At 51.0% G+C, this 20,364-nt stretch overlaps 2 protein-coding genes across 2 annotated transcripts; both read right to left on the bottom strand.

The window, feature by feature from the left end:
• Nucleotides 1–114: 114 nt before the first annotated feature.
• ZNF771 (zinc finger protein 771) lies at nucleotides 115–8,832 on the bottom strand. The gene is made up of 3 exons (XM_082428917.1): nucleotides 8,593–8,832; nucleotides 7,792–7,941; nucleotides 115–1,173 (listed from the first exon to the last, which is right to left on the bottom strand). Exons 2-3 carry the CDS (start codon nucleotides 7,930–7,932, stop codon nucleotides 370–372), a joined length of 945 nt encoding a protein of 314 aa, XP_082285043.1. The 5' UTR covers nucleotides 7,933–7,941; nucleotides 8,593–8,832; the 3' UTR covers nucleotides 115–369.
• A 3,889-nt stretch (nucleotides 8,833–12,721) lies between these two features.
• On the bottom strand, nucleotides 12,722–17,288 carry ZNF48 (zinc finger protein 48). Its single transcript, XM_082428405.1, has 3 exons — nucleotides 16,742–17,288; nucleotides 16,487–16,580; nucleotides 12,722–15,325 (listed from the first exon to the last, which is right to left on the bottom strand). The coding sequence occupies exons 2-3, from the start codon at nucleotides 16,563–16,565 to the stop codon at nucleotides 13,524–13,526; spliced, it is 1,881 nt and encodes a 626-aa protein (XP_082284531.1). The 5' UTR covers nucleotides 16,566–16,580; nucleotides 16,742–17,288; the 3' UTR covers nucleotides 12,722–13,523.
• Nucleotides 17,289–20,364: the final 3,076 nt, after the last annotated feature.

The raw sequence follows: 20,364 nt of genomic DNA, 5'->3' as shown, positions 1-20,364 counted from the left end.
TGGGCTTATAGCCCCACTTGACTCCATGACAATTCACCTAAATCAGCTAAGCCTGGGGAGAGCCCCAACTTTCCTCCTAATTCACACCCCACCCACCTCATTCACAGGCACGGGTGGGGTGAGAGTATAATACTTTATTCACTCTAACACGGGCCGAGGGGATGTAATGAGGGGGAGGTGGGCGCGTTTCCAGGGACCCCGGTAGGGGATCCTCCCTGTCTCCCAGTTCCAGGGCAGCCAGGCCCGCCGTCTCACCCTATCTGAGACGCAGGTGGCGGGGCGGGGAGTTGTCCGGGTTAACGCAGCCCCAGGTCGGGATACTAGCGTGCCCCTCCCCAGCTCGCACCCCGCGGAGATAAGAATGGCGATTCAACTGCCCTCACAATCTGGGCAGCGCTCAGTGGCAGTGGCTCCGGCGGGTAGCTTGAAGTCCCGGCCGCAGCCCGCGCAGATATAGAGACGGCGCCGCATATGCGCGCGACGGTGGCGGATGAAGTGCGAGCTGAGGCGGAAGCGCCGGCCGCACTCGGAACAGGGGTAGGGCCGCTCGCCTGTGTGCGTGCGCGCATGCTCTGCCAGGTTGGAGCGGTGGCCGAAGCCGCGGCCGCACACGGCGCAGCGGTGCGGCTTCTCGCCCGTGTGCACGCGCCGGTGCTTGGCCAGAGCCGAGCTCTGAGCGAAGCGCGTGCCGCAGTCGGCGCATGCGTACGGCCGCTCGCCCGTGTGCGTGCGTCGGTGGCGCGCCAGACACGAACTGCCGCCGAAGGCGCGTCCGCAGTCCGGGCACGAGTACGGCTTCTCGCCCGTGTGCACGCGCAGGTGCTGTGCGTAGTTGGAGCTCTGCGCGAAACGGCGGCCGCATTGTGCGCATGCGTACGGCTTCTCGCCCGTGTGGCGCCGCCGGTGCTGCCGCAGGTTCGAGGCGGCCGAGAAGCGCTTGTCGCATTCTGGGCATTCGTAAGGCCGCTCGCCCGTATGCGTGCGGCTGTGTTTGGTCAGCGCCGACTTCTGCGAGAAGCGCCGGCCGCACTCGGTGCACGCAAAGGGCCGCTCGCCCGTGTGTATGCGGACGTGCTTGGCCAATGTGGAGCGGCGCGCAAAAGCACGGCCGCAGTCCCGGCACGCGTGTGGGCGCGCCGGGTCCGCCGACGGCGCTGGCGCCTCGCTCGGGACCTGCGGGGAGAGGGGGGGACAGGTCAGCCCTGACCGAGAGGCTCGGGAGCCAGAGACCTGGGGCTCTGCCGGCTGCAGCCTCTCCGTCCCCCGTTTGTACAGTAGGAAAAGGCACGGGGTGCGCCTCTCAGGACGGTTGTGCGCGTTAAATGAGATTAACATAAACGCACATATCACAATGCCTAGTGTCATTCTAGCTATTCTTTATTAATTCATCCAGTATTTATTGAACGCGTACAATGTGCCAGACTCTGTTCTAGGAACTGGGGATTCAACATTAAAATTTTTTAAAAATTCCTAGTTTCAGGAAGAATGGATACGGAGTGCTGGTATTGGAGGGGGTGCTGCAAGTTTAAATAGGGTTGAGAAACCTCGCTGATGTCACATGAGCGAAGACCTCAGGAGGTGAGAGAGCAGGTTCCAGAGGGAAAAGCAAGGCCCTGAGGCAGGAGTTTTCCTGTTCTAGGAATGGCCAGAAACAGTGCCTAGGGTGGACGGCAGGAGGGGAAGAGTAATCCATGGAGTGGTCCTGAAGGGGATATCTTAGCATAGGGCCTTGCATGTGAATGAGGTGAGGACTCAATAGAGATGTTAGACGGTTTTGAGCAAGGAGGGGAACAGATTAGACTCATATTTTAAAAGGTTTCAAGGGCTTCCCTGGTGGCGCAGTGGTTAAGAATCCACCTGCCAATGCAGGGAACACGGGTTCAAGCCCTGGTCTGGGAAGATTCCACATGCTGCAGAGCAATTAAGCCTGTGAGCCACAACTACTGAGCCCGTGCTCTGCAACAAGAGAAGCCACCGCAATGAGAAGCCCACGCACCACAACAAAGAGTAGCCCCCGCTCACCGCAACTAGAGAAAGTCCATGCGCAGCAACAAAGACCCAACACAGCCCAAAAAACTTAATTAATTAATTTAAAAAAACAAAAAAGAATGAAGGAGGGGAGGGGGCAGGAACCCAGTGAGGAGGCTGCTGTACTGCAAGCCAGAGAAGACAGTGGCTTGGACCCAGGTGACAGAGGTGGGAAGTGAAGGTGGTGAGAAGTGGTCTGCTTCTGGATATATTCTGCAGTTTGAGACAGCAAATTTGACAGTAGATTAGACATGAGGTGTAAAGAAAGAGAGGAGTAAAAATGACTCCAAGGATTTTGAGCTTAGCAGCTGCAAAGGCGGAGTTGCCATCTACAGAGCTGAGGGTGGAGGGAGGAGCAAGTTGGTACCTACTATCCGTTTCTGATCTTATCTGCAGTTCTCCTTGACACATCTGGGGCTCAGGAGAGAGGCCCAGGCTGGAGATGTTAATTGGGAAGGCATCAGCGTGGAGGTGGTTTTTAAAGCATTGAGACTGGATGAGTTTGCCCAAGGAATAGGCAGAGAGAAATGGGGGTGGCAAGACGAAAAGCAGCCAGCAAAGGAGACTGAGCAGAGGCAGCCGGTGAGGCAAGAGACCCAGGAGAGCACAGTGTCTTAGAAGCCAGGCCACCATCAAGTCCAGGCTCTCTAATAAACTTTCAAGAGCAAGCACCTATCATTTTTTAAGCTGCAAAAAAGGCAGCCAGGGTGAAACCCAAATACTATTCTGAGGCCTGAAATGAAAAAAATTCAAAAATAAGCCAGTTTCATGAGGTCTGGGCCTCTGGAGATAAAATCAGAAAAAGAAATGCTTTATAAGAAGCAGATTAAAAAAAAAAAGAAGAAGCAGATGAAGGGAAAACAGTTTGTACTAACAGTAAAGAGGAATACTGAGGAAACATTGCTTCCTTCTTAGAAAAGAGAAGGCTCATCCTAGCAAAAGTGGTGTTGAATCTCTACTATGGACTAAGCAAATAGGATATTAATTCATGACCAAATGAAAAACCAGGCACATATTAAGGATAAGACAGTGTTAGCTTCTTTCTCCCCATATTCCATCTCCACCAAGTGATCATCACTATTCTTCTTTTATAGATAAGGAAACAGGTTAAGAGAGGGTAAGTGACAACTAGGGAGTAGCGAGGCCTCTTCTTTCTGAAGTTGTAAGGAGGGCACCTTCAGGGCCTTCAAGATTCTTTGTTAAAAAGACAGTAGCTTTTTGGTAACCACCTCAGAAATTTGAAAACAAGGCAGTTTGGGAAACTGGTCACCAGCCAAGGGAACTCTGGCTTAAATACTATTATCACGATAATGATAATAGTGATAACAACATTACAGCGTAAAGATGTGACAGTGCTATGTTATGTACATTATTGTATTAAATCTTCCTGTCACTCCCCCTTGAGTCAGGCGTTATCTTTTGAGAAAACTGAGCTCAGAGAGATTAAATTCACATAGCCAGTGGGAGTCAGGACTGACCTTAGAGTTCTCACCCTTAACCAGTAGGCTAACACTGCTTCCCTGCACACAAAGCACGAAGATGTGACAGCGGCTGTACTCCAAGTGCCTGGCACTCTCCAAGAGGGATTCAAGGTTAAAATACAACTTGATACTTTAAATCGAGAAACTCCCCACAGCAAATTCGGCACAGTCTGAATTCAAGGTCACACTTTCCAGTCTTGCCCTGGTTTTGACATCTATTGGGTTTATTTCATCACGTCAGCCATCGCGGAGAGAATTTTTCTCATTATATTTTTCTGGCCTGTTTTTCTTTGGCACCCTTCTTTAAGGTGACTTTGACCAGCCTGAGGACTTCCTTATGCTGTATTCACTATCTTGTGAAAAAGAAATTCTTCACACAAGTACCCTTGGTATCTCCAGCTCCAGGAGGAGGGGCCTTGGGTGCCCTAGGAAGAATCTTGGTAAGAGGGGCTGAGTCTAGCTCATTAAGACCCCAGGCAAGTCCCTCCCTTCCCCTGCCTCAGTGAACCAAGGAAGGCAAGGTAGGCTAGGTGAGATCAATATTTCCCGACTTGAGGTATGCACATCACAGAATGCAAGAGGATTCTAAGTGTTATGTAGGCTAACTCTTATCTTACTATGATCATTATGTATTTTCATGGATATTAGAAAAACAACAGATCACATGAAACCCACAATTTCATCAGTATTGCTCAGATGAAGGTAAATTTATTTAACAAAGCAATGTGAATCTATCTGAAGAAGAGCATTAAATAAATGAGCAAACAGGTGAGCAGTATACATGTGACTGAAGCTTGGCAAATACCAGACTTACATGCCTTTTAAGTTCTACAGCTGTTAGATTTAAAAATTAGAATACAGGGTATCTGCACTATAACATGAGGGTACTAGGGGGATACATGTAGTATAAGAATATGATAATCCAAGTATTTAAAGTTAGTGATTTTGGGACTTCCCTGGTGGCGCAGGGGTTAAGAATCTGCCTGCCAATGCAGGGGACACGGGTTTCAGCCCTGGTCCGGGAAGATCCCACATGCCACGGAGCAACTAAGCCCGTGCGCCACAACTACTGAGCCAGCGCTCTAGAGCCCAGAAGCCACAACTACTGAGCCCACGTGCCACAACTATTGAAGCCCGCGTGCCTAGAGCCCGTGCTCTGCAACAAGGAAGCCACCGCAATGAGAAGCCCGTGCACTGCAACGAAGAGTAGCCCCGCTCACCACAACTAGAGGAAGCCTGAGTGCAGCAACAAAAACCCAATGCAGCCAAAAAATAAATAAAATAAATAAATAAATTTATTTTAAAAAATAAATAAAAATAAAAAATAAAGTTAGTGATTTTGTCTTCCTGCTTAAGGTGTTTTTGTTTTTGTTTTAAACCAGAGCAAACATTCCAGTTTTTTCCTCAGCCATTACTTTTCTAATTAATAACAATAACTGCCATTTACTGAGCACTCACTATGTGCCACGAAGTGCGGTAAGTGCTTTTCACCCATGTTCTTATTTTAAATTCTCACAACCCTTTGGGTTAGGCTGTATTAGCACCATTTTAAAATAAGGATATAAGACTCAGAAGTAAGTGACTACCAAGGTCCTACAGCTAATCCATCGGCAGGGTCAGGATTTACACTGGAAGTCTGTCATTGTCTAAAACACCTCTTCTCTCATAGAATGATGCAATTCTATCTCACTGACAAGTTTAAGGTTACCTACACAGTTTGTCTCCCTCACCTGGACTTTTTTAGCTGTCAGAATCTCCCTTCTTTTGAGTACAGAGTATAAAATACAGTCCCTATCCTCTCGCTCATTGCTAAAGGAAGTGTGGTCCACAGACCAGCAGCAGCAGCATCACTGGAAACTTGTTAGAAATACAGAATCTCAAGTCGCCCCCATACCTACTGGATCAAAATCTTCAGTTTAACAAGATCCCCAGGTGATATGTACGCATGTTAAAAATGAAGAAACCTGATCTAGGAGATGCACTACTCCCAGGGAAAGCAGGTGGGAAAGGTGAAGAGGGTTTTCCAGGCTGAAAGACAACATGGGCAAAGTCTTTGAAGTGAGAAGGGTCAGGTGTGTTTGAAGCTGGGGCATGGGATGGGTGCTGAGTGACTAGAGATGAAGCCATGAGGTCAGACGATGAAGACCTTTGAATGCCAGGCGCAGGAGCTGAGGGAAACAGAATACCACTCAAGGGTTCAATTTTAAGCAGGGAGAGACAGGACTGGATGTACATAGAGCCCTCTGAGAAAACCCTTCTATTCATTAAAGATAGTTTGGATTTTAATAGGCAGTGAGAGAATACTCCAGCTACTGAGTGCAGCATAATTAAGGCCTGTTCTGGACAATGACCGGCCATGGGACTGGGTGAGAGCTAAGAGTCACAGAATGTTGACAGTAGAAGGAGCTTTGGAGACCACTATTTCATAGAAACCAAGACTCAGGGAGACCACACAGCAAGTTGATGAGCTATCTTATGGGCACAGTGCTAAATCTTTGTGGGATGTGTGTGTGTAACTCTCATTTCCACCCTCCTCCAAATCCAGTCACCCACGTGATACTTAGACTGGATTTCAAGGATCTTACTTTCATTATCTCATTTTATAGATGAAAAAGCTGTCGAGGCAAAACTGGTAAATAGTGGTTAGGATTTGAGCCAATGCTTTTAACCGCTACATGATACCATTTAGAGTCTAGCTCTACAGCCTTTTCATGACTAGCCATGCCTACACCCACCCTTCCCATCCTTAGCTCCATGCAGTCCAATCAATGTTCCCCAAAACCCCCTTATTTCCATCTTCTCTCCCCTGCTGCCACTACCTTAGAGCAGGCTACCAGCCATACCTGACCTGGTCTCCCCACAGCAGCCAACGATTCTGCTAAATAGAAAATCTGATCATGTCTCTCCTCAGATTTGAGGCTTCTGATGGCACCGCATAACCTAACAGAGTATGTCCAAATTCCTAAGCTGGCTTTCAACACCTTTTACTCTCTGGCCCCGCCTACTTCTCTGGCCTTATCTTCTCTGAGCATTTGCTTTTGCTGTTTCCTCATCCTGGAATGCCCTTCCTCCTCCTCCATTTGCCAAATTCCCACTAAGTTTTCAAGGCCCACGTCAAAGTCATTTCCATGAAGCCTTCCCCACTGCCTTGAGTTATTTGCCCTCAGTTCTCTGTCTAGGCCTCCATGTTCTGGGTTTCCCTGTTCACTCTCAGCCTCAGGATTCAGCCCAGAAAGGCCTTGATAAAAATGAGTAGAAAAATCTCCAGAAGGATGACCTAGCCCAAGGTCCTGAACTTTAGGGAGAAGAATGAATAATAGCAGCAAATACTTACATAGTGTTTATTATTTGCCAGACACAGTTCTAACTCTTTACACGTATTAACTCATTTAATCCTCCCAACCCCAAGAAGTCGGTGCTATTATGATTTCCCTTTTACCAGTGAGGAAACTGAGGCACAAAGAGGTTAAACTTGCCTAAGGTCACACAGCTGGTAAGTGATAGACTTGGAAGACCACCCTAAACTCTGGAGTCTGAGTTCTTAACTTATAGGCCAAAGGTGGAGACCAGGGGATTCACAGGGCCGGAAGAGGCAGGCTGAGCTAGGAGGATGGGCCAAGGAGGCCTGAGAAAACAGAACTAAACGGGCCACGGCAGTGAAAGCGCGGAGTCCTAACCACTGGACCGCCTGGGAATTCCCTAAATAGTTATTTTGACTGGAAGAGGAGGCCACAGCAGCCAGCCCCCTCCCCCTAGGGCCCATCACACCCACTAGGGGGCAGCAGAACTTTCTTTTTCTGGGAACTGGCGCCTGTGCAGGAAGAAATCAGAGGGAGCCTGGCTGGGCCCACAAATCTGGCCCAGGAGTCCTCCAGCTGGACTCAGGGCTGCTCTGGCTGTGGGTGGGAGTCCTGTAGGGTTTTGGGAAGTAGAACTATACCTAGTGGCAGTTAGGGTCTCTAATGGGTAAATCTAACTCATATTTTGATCTCCTTAAAACTCCTCTCTTTAAACCTTCAACACCCTTATCAGTCTAACCCTGATAGACATCAAGCTCCACGAGGAACCAAGGAGAGCGTTTACTCTCCAGCACCCAGCACAGAGCCTGGCACAGTAGGCGTGACATCTGTATGATGGCAGCATGGACTGTGGGACAGAAAGACGGGTGGCCAACCCTGAGAGTCAAGGGAAAGTAGGGACAGGATCCCTGGATTCTGTCTGAGGGAGGCTGGACCTGCACCAGGTTTAGGGACGAAGGGACCCCAGGGTGTGGGACACGTACCTCCTTGTTGTCCATGGGGATCTTGAGTTTCACCACTTCATACTTCTCTTCACCCTCATCCTCCTCACCCTTCACCAGCAGCACCATCTCTTCTTGCATCTCTTCCTCCTCCTCCTCCTCTGTCTGCTGTTCACCGGGCATCTTGGTGTCCTGGGGCAGGGAGCTGAGTCAGAAGCTCAGGACCCGCCCCCCCACCATGGCTCTGGCCCACACAAGGCGGTGCAGCCGTGGCTTCTCCTGTGATCTTTGTGTCTGACCTTCTTCCCTCTATCCCAGCCCGGCCCTAGGCCCCAGCCCTATCCCGGGACCAGCTCGGAAGACTCTCGTTCACCCCACTCATCCCGGCATTCAAGGCCCTGAACACTTCGAATCTCTAGCCCCAGTGAGTCGCCACCCTCCCCGCGCTGAGTCACTCCCCGGTGCCTGGGTCCGCGGCCCGGAGCTCTAGGGCACGGGCTGGAGGCGGGATCGGGGCGGAGACCCTGAGGGGGTGAGCACTCACCAGCCGCAGGTTCGGGCGCTCGCGCTGCCCCAGGCCAGGGCGCCGGGCGGTTGGGCACTCTGCGACGCCGCGACTCCAGGGGCGGGGAGTAGGCGGGGCCTCGGTGACGACTGGCCATTGGTCAGAATGCCTAACCCCGCCCCCGAGGGGGAGGGGCCAGAGGACCCAGGCGTCCGGCCCAAACTGCCCCGGGAGGGTGGCGAGCCCACACCCAGTGCCTTCCGCTCAACGCCGACTCCCAAAGACCCCGGGCCGCCCTACTCGGTGTTCAACGTCCTCACAGTCCGGTAGTGACCTACCTTAAAGGCTCGTCTCCTGCGGCCGGCTCGGAGGTCTCCGCTGCGGCCAAGCGCGTCTGCTCCGCCCGAAATAGGCCACGTGCGCTCCCGCCCCTGCCTGGGCCTCTCGCTGGCGCCCCGCCTGGAGGGCGGACCCTGTTGCCTCCTCACCTCTTCCCTTCCCTCTTTTTGCCTCTTCTCCCATCTTTTCTCCTTTCGCAGCGTCGCCTTCACGGTCTCCTGGTCTCTGGGATATCTTGCTCCTTGAATACATACTTACCAACAGCCACCCAAGCAACCGCTGCTGTTTGTTACGTGGTGTGCCTTGTGCCTCTTACGCGCCATCGTTATGCTAAGCCTTTTGCACATCTGATCTCGATCCGCACAAAGGTGGGTCCATTTCACAGATGAGCTAATTGAAATTCACAGATGAGCTAATTGAAGCTAACTGACTTGCCTGAGTTACACAGTAAGTGTTGTCACAGCATCCCCAGCAACCCAGTAGCCTAGGTGGAAAATTATAGCACACGGACCAGAGTCCACAGAAGTATCTTGTTTGGCTCTCAAGTTTAAAAGTTAACTTCAAAAGAAGCACGAGAGGTCTTTTACAAAATTTAATTTCCAACATTTAAAAATTGAGATATTTCATGTAAAGATCTGTATTTTCCCACTTCTCTTGAAAAAGATACCCAATTCTCCCAATTTATGAATGGGGCAACGAAGATTCAGAAATGATGAAAGAGAAATTACATTCAGTAAGTGCTTACAATCCCTAGTTGTCTCTTTACAACAACCCTGTGGGGATCAATCATATTACCTTCCTTTGACAAACGAGGGAACTAAAAGCTTAAGTAATTTGCTCAAAGTCACATAGCTGGTAAGTAGCCAATTCCAAACCTCATGCTCTTCCTGTTGCACCAAATTCTCTCTCAGAAATGAGGTTACATGAGGAAATTGGTAGCAGAGCCAGGACTCAAGCCTGATCCTCAGTCTGCAGAGCCCAGAACATAATTTGGATGTTGGGATTACATCTGGTCAAAGTTTTGCTCTTCCTCAGAGCTGGGAAAAGGGGGTAAATGAGTGTGATACTCACCCTCAGGATCCCGAAAGCCACTTTGATTGTGTTAATTCTCTCATCAAATACTTATTGAACCCTACTATGTACCTGGCACCATTCTAGATATTGGAGATGCAGTAGTGAACAAAACAGACAAAAATCTTAGCTACCATGGCACTTCTCAAGGTGTAAAAAATGTCAACAAGTAAATAAGATAATTTCAGATAAGGATAGGTGTAAGAAGGAAATAGGGCCAGATGATGCAACAGGGAGTGGCTATGGTTGGGAGCTTCTTTAATGTGGGCAGGGAAGGCATCTCTTAGGATATAATATATGAGATGAAACTTGAATGATGAGAAAAAGTTAGCCATTTGAAAATCTAGACGAAGAATGTTCCAGACAGAACTACAGAGACTTTAAGGTGAGATTAAGCTTGGCATGTTTGAGGAAAAGAAAGAAGGCTTGTGTGGCTGGAGCCAAGTGAGTTAATGGAAATGTAGTGTGGGAGTTGGAGAAGAGGCAGGCAGGGCCAGATTATGGCTGGAACTCTAGCAAAAGGCAAGGCGTGCTTCCCCTAATTCAGAGAATCAGTGAGGAGACTCAGCTGGGAGCAGCGAAAGTCCCTACTGGAAGGTCCTCCTACTGTGGGAGGACTTTGGAACAGATGCTTGCAAAAGGAGGAACACGTACAAGTATCTGTCTGGAATCAGAGCTAGTTCTTGTTCTTGAGAATCTCACAGTCTAGTAAAGAAGGTGATTTAAAAATATATATGTATATGATATATGTATTATATACATATGAAAAGGAAACAATAGGTGTTCTGGCAACTCCCTGGAAGGGAGTGGATATTGGGTGCAGGCCTCACCAAAGAGATAAACGTAAAGGACCTTCAGAGATGAGTGGGAGTTTGCCAGATGGACAAAGAGGTAGCAGTTTGTGGGACTGTAAACTCTCGTGAAGAGCACATCATGTTCCAAGGACATCATTCACCAAAGTATTGAGTGAGCCTTATTGTGTGCCAGGCCCCTTTTAGGACTGGGAGGTAGAAAGTTGAATTTGGAAGTCTTTATCTTACTTCTCACTATTCTGCATTTCACTATTTGCCTTCAGCCTCACTAGAAGTTTACTTGAGTTCTTGAATCCCAAGGACTGGTGCATAGAACACGCCATCCGCCATCCCATCTCCCACCTCCTCCTTTCTTGGCTTGTTCCAAATCATTCTTTACGTCTTAACATAATTGCCACTTCTTTGGAGAGGCATTGAATCATGTGGGAGTCTCTCCTGCATGCCTGCTTCCTGCATAGTCTTTACCACGCTTGAAAATATTTGTTCAATGTCTAGCTTCTGCGTAGAAACTGAGGGCAGAAACTTTGTCTTATTCATCTTTCTATGCCCAGTACCCAGCACACAGTAGGTAATGCTGTTGAGTGTCTCTTTATCCTAAAGAAGCTCTAGATGTGTTAAGGGAGCTTAACACGTCAGATGAAGGGGGTTCTAACCCAGGCTGGACGTTTAGGGAAGGCTTCTGGGAGAAAGTAACACTTGAGGTGTTTGTATAGGTTAACACGTTGGGAAGGGGGGCATTCCAAGTTACAAAAACAGAATATTTAAGAGGCACGGGTCTGAAACCACACAAGTGGAAGGCCTTGAACGCCATCTAAGGAGTTAAGTTTTATAGAGAGGACATGCGCATATATGGCAGGGTTTTATTTTTGTTTTGTTTTAAATTTATTTATCTATTTATTTACTTTTGTTTGTGTTGGGTCTTCGTTTCTGTGCAAGGTCTTTCTCCAGTTGCGGAGAGCGGGGGCCACTCTTCATCGCGATGCGCAGGCCTCACTGTCGCAGCCTCTCCCGTTGCGGAGCACAGGCTCCAGACGCGCAGGCTCAGTAGTTGTGGCTCACGGGCCTAGCCGCTCCGCGGCATGTGGGATCCTCCCGGACCGGGGCACGAACCCGTGTCCCTTGCATTGGCAGGCGGATTCCTAACCACTGCGCCACCAGGGAAGCTCCCGGCAGGGTTTTTAATAGGGGAGTGAAGTGGTCAGATTTTACAAAGTTCACTGCAGACTAGCTTGGAGGCCGACCTGGTAGGGAGGTGAGACACGGCAACCAGCAGGGAGGATCTTCCCAAAGCCCCAAAGGCCTCCATTCAGGTCTATGGGTGTTTGTGTGCACTTAAGGACAGAAGCCGCTGAGAACTCCAGGCCTGAACTCAAAATTCTGGGATTTCGAATCTGTTTAACAACTTGGCAGGGGTGCGAGGACTGGGAGGAGCCGCGCTGCAGCAAGCTTTCATTGGTTTCTAAGGAAGCCCGGCGACGGTTAAGATGTCGCGAGAGCTTCTACCCGGGGACCGTTCCCGCACGTAAATTAGCTGAGACGCCAAGCCAGCGAAGTTGTAGGGAGTCTTGTACTTCATTTCTTAGATGGGTGAACCGCCCTAGTCATTTTTGTCCCTGGCCAATCAGGTCAGTTCCTTTTTCCCCTTCCTCCCTATTGGTGCCCTCCTCGGAAAAAGCTAGGAGTTGGAGTCCTGCACCTAATGACGCATGGGTGGCTGGGAAATACGGTTACCTTTTCTGGGGGATAGAGACATCCCCTTTGCCCTGCCTTTGGGCTATGCAGCCAAATGACCTGTTTCTCGACAAATAAAAAAAGGGTCGCAGGGAGGTGGGGTTTCCCAGAAGGCAGAACATCAGTGTCGGGGTCTTCTGAGCTGGTACCAATTCCTGCCGGCCACTTTTCTCCCAGTACCTGTCGCCATAGCAACAGCGCTCGCAGAACACCCGCCCCCCCCACCCCCCACGCTCCCACCGAGTGTTTTTCCTTTTAAGGGTCGTGCTCGAGCCTGTGGCGTAGGTGGCTGCCGTGGGCAGCCAGAACTCAGGTCTGAGGCATCAGCTGACAGGCCTGGTGGCCGTTTTCTTAACCCGTTGTCAGAGCTAAAAAGCAGCTATGACAACCCAACTTCTTTGACAGGGCTCAAAGAGAGCAAGTTTACAACATGGCTTGTGGGTTTTGCCTGTGGTGACCCTTCGGCACCTTTTTCACCCCTCACCACGCACACACGCACACACGAGTCCACGCCTCAGACAAGAAGCAGTTTATTGGCGAGACACATGGAGATGTGGCTGTCAGGCCTTGGTGCTTCCCTGGCTTCTCCTCACCCCTGTACTGCCCTTCTCCTAGTGTATCTCTGCTGCCGTCCACCAGGACCTGGGCTTAGCATCCAGGGCAGATGACTGCTCTTACTGCTGTCTCTGACCTATTCTGCCGTGTCCAGGTGTCAGGGCAGTTTGGGCTTCTCCAGGGCAGATAGGTCTGGCCTCTCCAAGTGTCCTCTTCCTGGCTAAGACCACGTCCAGCGGCCTGAGGCTGGGTACTGCCTGCCTCACAACAATACTCTCACCATCAGTAGGGTGGTAAGATGGCCCTGCCTCACTCTGTCACCCTAAACCTCAGAAGTCTCATTGTTGCAGCTCATAGGTCTAACAAACCCTGGTTCAGGGTGCTGGTCTCTCAGGGGCAAGGTTGGGAGGGGTCAATTTACAGGTTAAGAGGCAGCAGGAATTTAGAGTTCTTTAAGGGCCCTCAGGCTAAGGTCAGTTTATTCATCAACAAATATTTATTGCCTACTGTATACTAGGCAGTGTTCTAGAAGCTGGGGGTATAAACCACACTGGCAAGGTCCTGACTGAGCCCAGCCAGGAGTTTCCTGAGCTTCAAGGTCATTGTCTCCAAATCTCTATTGCTATCTATCCACTCCTTTCTCCCATTTGTTTCTTCCCCTCCTTCTCCCTCCCACCACCTCCCAGGCCCTTTCTTCTCTGCTTAAGCGACAGATACCCCCCCCCTTTGGTCTCCTGGGCCTCCACCCTCCCTGGACCCCATCATTCCAGTCCCGTTGGTGGCTCCTCTTTGAGGGGCCTTGCCTGACCATCCCCTATCCCAAAGGGCCTCAAGACCAGGTGCCCACGCTGGTGCTTGATGCGGGCAGAACTGTCACCAAAACCCTTGCCACACTCTGCACACTTGTATGGCTTCTCCCCGGTGTGTGTGCGCCTATGTTTGACTAGATCTGAGCTCCGGGGAAACTCCTTCCCACAGAAGCCACACACGTGGGGCTGGCTGGGCCCACAGGCCTGAGCCCGGACTCGGGATCGAGGGGCCGTGGGTGCTGGGCCAGGGGGGTTGTGTGGCCTCAGGAGAGTGGATGGTGGCGGTGGCTGAGCCCGTTCACCACGGTGGGTGCGGAGGTGCTTGACTCGGGCGGAGCTGTCGGCAAAACCCTTGCCGCATTCAGGGCAGAGGTAGGGTTTTTCCCCCGTGTGTACACGATGGTGTTTCACCAGGTCCGAGCTTCGGCGGAAACCCTTGCCACACTCAGGGCACTTGTGGGGCTTGTCACCCGCCAGCGGTGGAGGCGGCTCCCCAGCCTGTGGGCCCCCAGGCTCCGGCTCCAAGCCAGGCAGGCCGAAAGGGCCATCACCCGAGTGCGAAGGGCTTCGAGGCGTCAGCGGGGGGCTGGTGCCGAGGGGAGGTGGGGGTGGGCTTGAGCTGGGGGGTGGGCTGGGGATCAGGGGGGCGAGGGGGTAGCCTGGGAAGCTGAAGTCCTGGGGCTCCGCGTGAGTGAGGCGGTGGCGGAAAAGGGTGGAGCTGAGGCTGAAGGTGCGGGCACACTCCGGACAGGCATGAGGCCTCTCGCCACTGTGGGTGCGGAGGTGCTTGACCCGGGCAGAGCTGTCAGCGAAGCCCTTGCCACACTCGGGGCAGAGGTAAGGCTTCTCTCCTGTGTGCACCCGCAGGTGCTTCACCAGATCTGAGCCCCTGGCAAACTCCTTTCCACACACATCACAGCCAAAAGGCTTGGGCCCCAGGTGACTGCGCTGGTGGCTCAGGAGGCTGCAGCTGAGCACAAATCTTTTGCCACAGTCGGTGCAGATGTATGGCTTGTCCTGGGCCTTAGGTCCCTGTGCGGCTGCCGTGGCTGCTCGAGATGGCTGCCGTCGGGGCACCACAGGCCGGGGGGGCTGCTCCCCACGGTGTGTCCGCTGGTGCTTTATGCGGGCAGAACTGTCGCCAAAGCCCTTGCCACAGACCCCGCACTTGTAGGGCTTCTCGCCCGTGTGTGTCCGCTGGTGTTTCACCAGGTCAGAGCTCTGCCGGAAGCTCTTGCCGCACTCACCGCAGATGGTGGGGCGCTCACCAGCAGGGATCCTGGACCGAGGAATCTTTGGGGGGCCCTGGGCTGGTGGCCGGGCTCTGTAGGGCTTTTCACCACTATGAGTTCGCTGGTGTTTGATGCGGGCAGAGCTATCGCCAAAGCCCTTGCCACAGACCCCGCACTTGTAGGGCTTCTCCCCTGTGTGGGTTCGCTGGTGTTTCACCAGATCTGACATCTGCCGAAAGCTCTTGCCACACTCGCCGCACACGGCAGCCCGATCACTAGCCTGGCCCCAGCGTGGTTCTCCCAGGAGCCGAGGGCCTCTGTCCCGGGCCTGTGGTTTCCCAGGTCCCACTCTCTGGACCCACAAGTCATCCCAGGTCTGAATGCCTTCGGGTTTGAGAGAGGCATTTCCTACTTCATGACCTGGGGCCAAATCTTCCTCTTCCTTGAACCCCAAGTCATCCTCCTGTGGGGCATGTTCAAACTCATCTGGCTGAGAAATCTCCACGTTCTCACTCCCTAGACCTGGGGAAAGAAAAAGGAGTTGTAGACCCTGCCCTTTGGCTCAGCCCCTATCTTTGATAGCAACCTCCCCAGAAGGGCGTCCTTGACCATCTGTGGTTGCAAGGATCTCTCTTGCTCTCTCTCCTCTGAATTTCTGAAGCACTTATTATTGTCTGTGCCTCTCAGTAACAGTAACTTCCTTTTACCGTGCCCTTCACATGTGCCAATAACTTAACCAAGCATTACTGAATCCTTGCAAACAATCCTATGAGGTAATACTGTTAACTACCCCCATTTTACCAACATGGAGACTCCGAGAATTTAAGTCACTTGCTCAAAGTTATAAAGTAGCAAAACCAGGTTTCTAACTCAGGTCTGTCTGATTCTCAAGCCTGTGTTAAGCCCTACATTATACTGCCTCTATTTGGAAAGCCTGGTATTTGCTAATTACATTATATCTTTTTTATATTAGCCCAGTCTGTAACTTATTACTTCAATCATCTTGTGTGTACCTGAGAGGATCCAGACACACACCTGTCCCTCAGGATGGGTAGGAGAGATAAGATAAGGCACAAAAAATTATAATTGCAGGCTCAGAATAACTGTGCTGTCACGAGAGAGAGGAAATAAAGAGACAGGGCTGGGCTTTCACAGCAGAGAAAAGAGTAAACCATGGAAAGGGATGCTGAGACTAGATTAAGCATGTAAGATCTAGATTGAACACTAGACTAAGGCTTTTAATTAGTAGCAGAAGGGAGCTAGGGAAGGTTTTTGTTAAGGGAGACAGGATTAGATCTGGACTTAGATCAATGTGGCTGCACAGTGCATCACTGGAGAGAAAAGGGCTGAGGGGAGGCTGCTGCAATTGCCAGGATGAGACAGAATGAGGCCTGAAGTAGGGCAGAGGCAGCAAGCCTGCTGATCACTGTCGGGGACGGGGAGGGAGTCCTTGAAATGATGCCCCTCAAGGCCTGGCGCATAGTAGGTGCTCAGAAACACTGGCTCCGTCCCTCGGCTTTTGCTCCCCTCCTCCCCGCCCGCCCCCCCACCCCCACCCCCACCCCCACCCCAGGAAGCACAGTTCATGTCCGATTTTTCTGGGTCTGGGCCAGGCAGAGCCCAGCACCGGGGTCCCCACCCAGCCATTACCTACCCACGGCGGTGCACCACTTTGGCCCTCACCTGTGCGGGTGCCTCTCAGCTGCTCCCTGTCCTCTGAGCCACGGAGATCCGCGCCCCAGGGCCCCACCGAGCGCTCCATCGCTGGCACGCCGCCCTGAGCAAGGGGACAGACACAATTTCACGGTCACACAGCCATGTGCGGACGGCGGCGCCCTGCCCTCTGCTGGCCGGAACGGGCACCGGGCAGCGTTCGGGTCCGAGGTGCGGGGCGCGGCTCCCGGTGATCCCCGCCCGCGCCGCCAGCCGCCCCTGCACCTGCTGCTCCTTCCGGCGCGCAGCCGCTCCCCTTCTCCTCCCGCCGCCGCCGCTGCAGCAGCCGCCTCCGCCACCCCGGCGCCCTCCGGAGCTCCTCGGCGGGGCGCCGGTGCCCGCGCCGCCGACGGCTCGGGGATGCGGGCTCGGCGCCAAACGGGGAGGGGGGCTCAGTCCCAGGCGTTCCCCTGGGGCGGCCGCCGGGGGCGGGGACGGGAAGCGGAAGCGCCGGGCGGCACCCGGCCGCTCTAGGACCTTGGAGGAGCTGCACGCTTGTGGGGGCGCCCGCGTCCTCCAGAGCTCGGTGGCCGGCGGGCAGCCGCGTGCCGCGGAGAGGGCTACTCTGAGCCGAGGACAGTTGCCCGAACTCGGTGGTATTAACCGTGTGCCTCCTGGGCTGGAGCTGGATGTGGTGGGCCGAAGACTTCCTAATTGTCGCTGTGTCGGGCCACCCGCGCCGACCTCCGGAGCTGGCCGACAGCGCCAGCCACCCTGCCCGGAGAGACAAAGAGAGATCCCAAGTCAGACCCAGGGAAAGGGGTGGGGGAAAGACCAAGGCAGACAAAGGGCGGCAGAGGGCGGCGGAGACCCCAGATGGGGCGGGGGCGGGGCGCCGAGACACGGGAAACAAAGCGGGGCCGATCGGCGAGGCCGAGGGCCGCGCGTGGGGGCTGGGCTTGGGGAGACCGAGGCAGTAGCGGGAGCTAGTGGCAGACGCCAGATAAATGCTGAGGAGAAGGAGGCCGATGGACACAGACCTGGATCCGGAGTCGTAACCTAAGAGTCCTGAATCAGAGAGGATGCAAAGGCAGAGAGACAGAGACTGCAGCAGACCAAAAACACAGGAGCAAAAGATTGGCCGCCAGAAACAAACACATGTAGAAACAGATAAGAGAGACATAAAGTCGTTGAAGCAGAGTCGGAAGAACTACAAGAAAAGGCAGGGAACCTGGAGAGAAACAGAGGCAGAGGAACGAAGAGTGAAACAGACAGAGACAAAGAGAAACAGGGACACAAAGAAAGAGGCCATGGGGAGACTAGGGACAGGTCTACAGCCCTACCAAGGGAGCCCAGGGAGAGGCTAAAACATTAAACCCTGTTTCCCAGCTTGGTGGGGCCCTGGCTGGGGCTGTGTTCCAGTGGTGCCAGGGGTGTGATCCCCAGTATCTGTACTCTGGGCAATGTTGCCTTTGGGGAGGGGGTGGGGTGCCTGTAAGTGTCTGCAGCCCATCTAATGATGGAGAGGGGTAACCAAGGTTTGTATATTAATTAACATTTATTAGCACATCAGTGCTATGTCAAGAGTTTGACAAAGAGATGAAAAATGTGTTAAGAGTTGTCCTTGGGGTGCTACCAGTTTAAAGGGGCAAGCACACAAATCATGATAAATAAGAACTCTAGGGCTTCTCTGGTGGCACAGTGGTTAAGAATCCGCCTGCCAATGCAGGGGACACGGGTTCGAGCCCTGGTCTGGGAAGATCCCACATGCCACAGAGCAACTAAGCGAGTGCACCACAACTACTAAGACTGCTCTCTGAAAAAAAAAAAAAAAAAAAAAAGAACTCTAAGGGCGTGAGAGAGTTACGTTCACCGATTCAAGATAGTAGGAAGAGTTCTCATTTGTGGGAATGAATCTGTGTGGTTTTGTGTACCTGGTATGCATGAATGTTAGACACGGATAAAGATGGAGCACAAATCAATCAACACATACTTACGGATCATCAACCATAAGTCTAGACCCTGGAAATACAAAGAAATCCCTCAGGGAGCTCTCTCTACTCAGTAGAACATGGAGACATACAGATGATGTGACAGATTGTACACCAACCTAATAAAGATGTGATAGGAATGTAGTACAGAGAGAGAGAGACCTGTGGAGTTTAGTGGCTGTAGACACTGTCTTTAAGTTCATTCATGCAGAGTTTGATTCCTGACCTTGTCATTTGCTCCCATTTAACCTTGGGTGGGGAAGTTACTTCTGTTTCCTGAACTGTAAAATGGGGATAATACTTAATTTGAATGGTTGAGGTGTAAAGTACTTAGTAAAAAATATCAGTTATTACTCTTTGGGCTGAAGTAACCAAGGAAGAAGGTGGCATTTTTGAGCTGATCCTTTCAGGACAGGTAAGATTTCAGCCAAGTCCAGAGCCTGGCTGAAGTGGGCCTAAAATGAAGAACTCCAGGCAGAGGGAATGAAATGAACAATGGCCCACATACTAATTGAAAACCTACTATGTGCTAGAAGCTTGGGATCCAAAGATGATTAATATCTATCCTCAAAGAGGAAGATAGATAATAGTTCTGTTTTAATGTGTCAAAAGTTTACATAATAGGAAAGTAGTGGAAGCTGCAGATGAGATGGTAAGTTAATCATCTGTTCCATGAACATTTCCCGGGGGTCCAATATGTGCCAGGCACATGTGCTGGGAAACAGAGGTAAGAGGGTACCAAAATGGCAAAGAGCCAGCCCCTCTTGGAGGAAACCCCCAAAGGCTGGCCAGCCCGCATGCCATACTCACTTGGAGAGCTAGCTCTGACTTTGAGAAGACAAAGCCTGGAGTTATTGGGTCTGAACCTGAACTCAGATCTAAAGACACAGAAACCCTTCCAGGGACGTCTGGTAGGGCCATAGGTAGCTATGAAGATATGATGGAGAGATGAAAAAGAACTAATCCAGATGATTATTAAATGGAAAGACTGCTGTCTACCATTCACTGCCCCATAGGAAACTCAAGGTGGGATCTTCCTTTCTACAAACAGGCCCCAAACCTTATCACAGGAATGATTGGGCATAATTTGTTGGAGTTAATAAGCATGTAAATAGAATATTGTGTCACTGCTAATTCATATCATCTCTGCACTTAACCAAGCCAAGAGCCTTTTCTGAGGGCATTTATTAGTATGCACAAATGCCTTAAATATGTGACTTCCTTTGACTCAGTAATTCCCCTTATAGAAATGAGGCCCAAGGAAATGGTTGGACAAGTGCACAATGATAGCACCATAAACACAGTCATCCCAGCTCAGCGTTGTTTATCACAGGGAAGAATGGGAATCAGCCTGAATACTAAGCATCTAGAAAAATGATAATGTAGATGTGTATTTATGATCATAGACATAACATATAAAGTGACAAAAACAGGTTTCCAAAGTTATGTTATCCTAGTTTTGTGAATATATATTTATTCATATGTATAGGCATATGAGAAAATCTAGAAGGATGAAAATCAAAATGAGGATATATCATGGAATGATATTAGATGTAAATTTTTCTAACCATTTGCATTTGCTAATTTTTCCATGAGAATATGTATTGGTTATACAGTAAATAAATGAATATAAATGCCATTTTTTCTTTTTTTCTTTTTTTTATTGAGGTATAGTTGATTTACAATATTATGTAAGTTTCAGGTGTACAACATAGTGATTCACAATTTTTTTTGTAAATATTTATTTTATTTATTTTCCTTATCTTTTTGGCTGCGTTGGGTCTTAGTTGCGGCACATGGGATCTTTGTTGAGACATGTGGGATCTTTCATTGCGGCGTGCAGTCTCTTCTTTGTGGCGCTTAGGCTTCTCTCTAGTTGTGGCGTGCAGGTTTTCTCTCTCTAGTTATGGCGCACAG

Source organism: Balaenoptera physalus (genome assembly GCF_965194825.1).
Source record: "Balaenoptera physalus genome assembly, chromosome: 16".
NCBI classification, from domain to species: domain Eukaryota; kingdom Metazoa; phylum Chordata; class Mammalia; order Artiodactyla; family Balaenopteridae; genus Balaenoptera; species Balaenoptera physalus.
The sequence above is the reverse complement of the archived record's forward strand: the minus strand, read 5'-3'. Positions and strand labels throughout refer to the sequence as shown.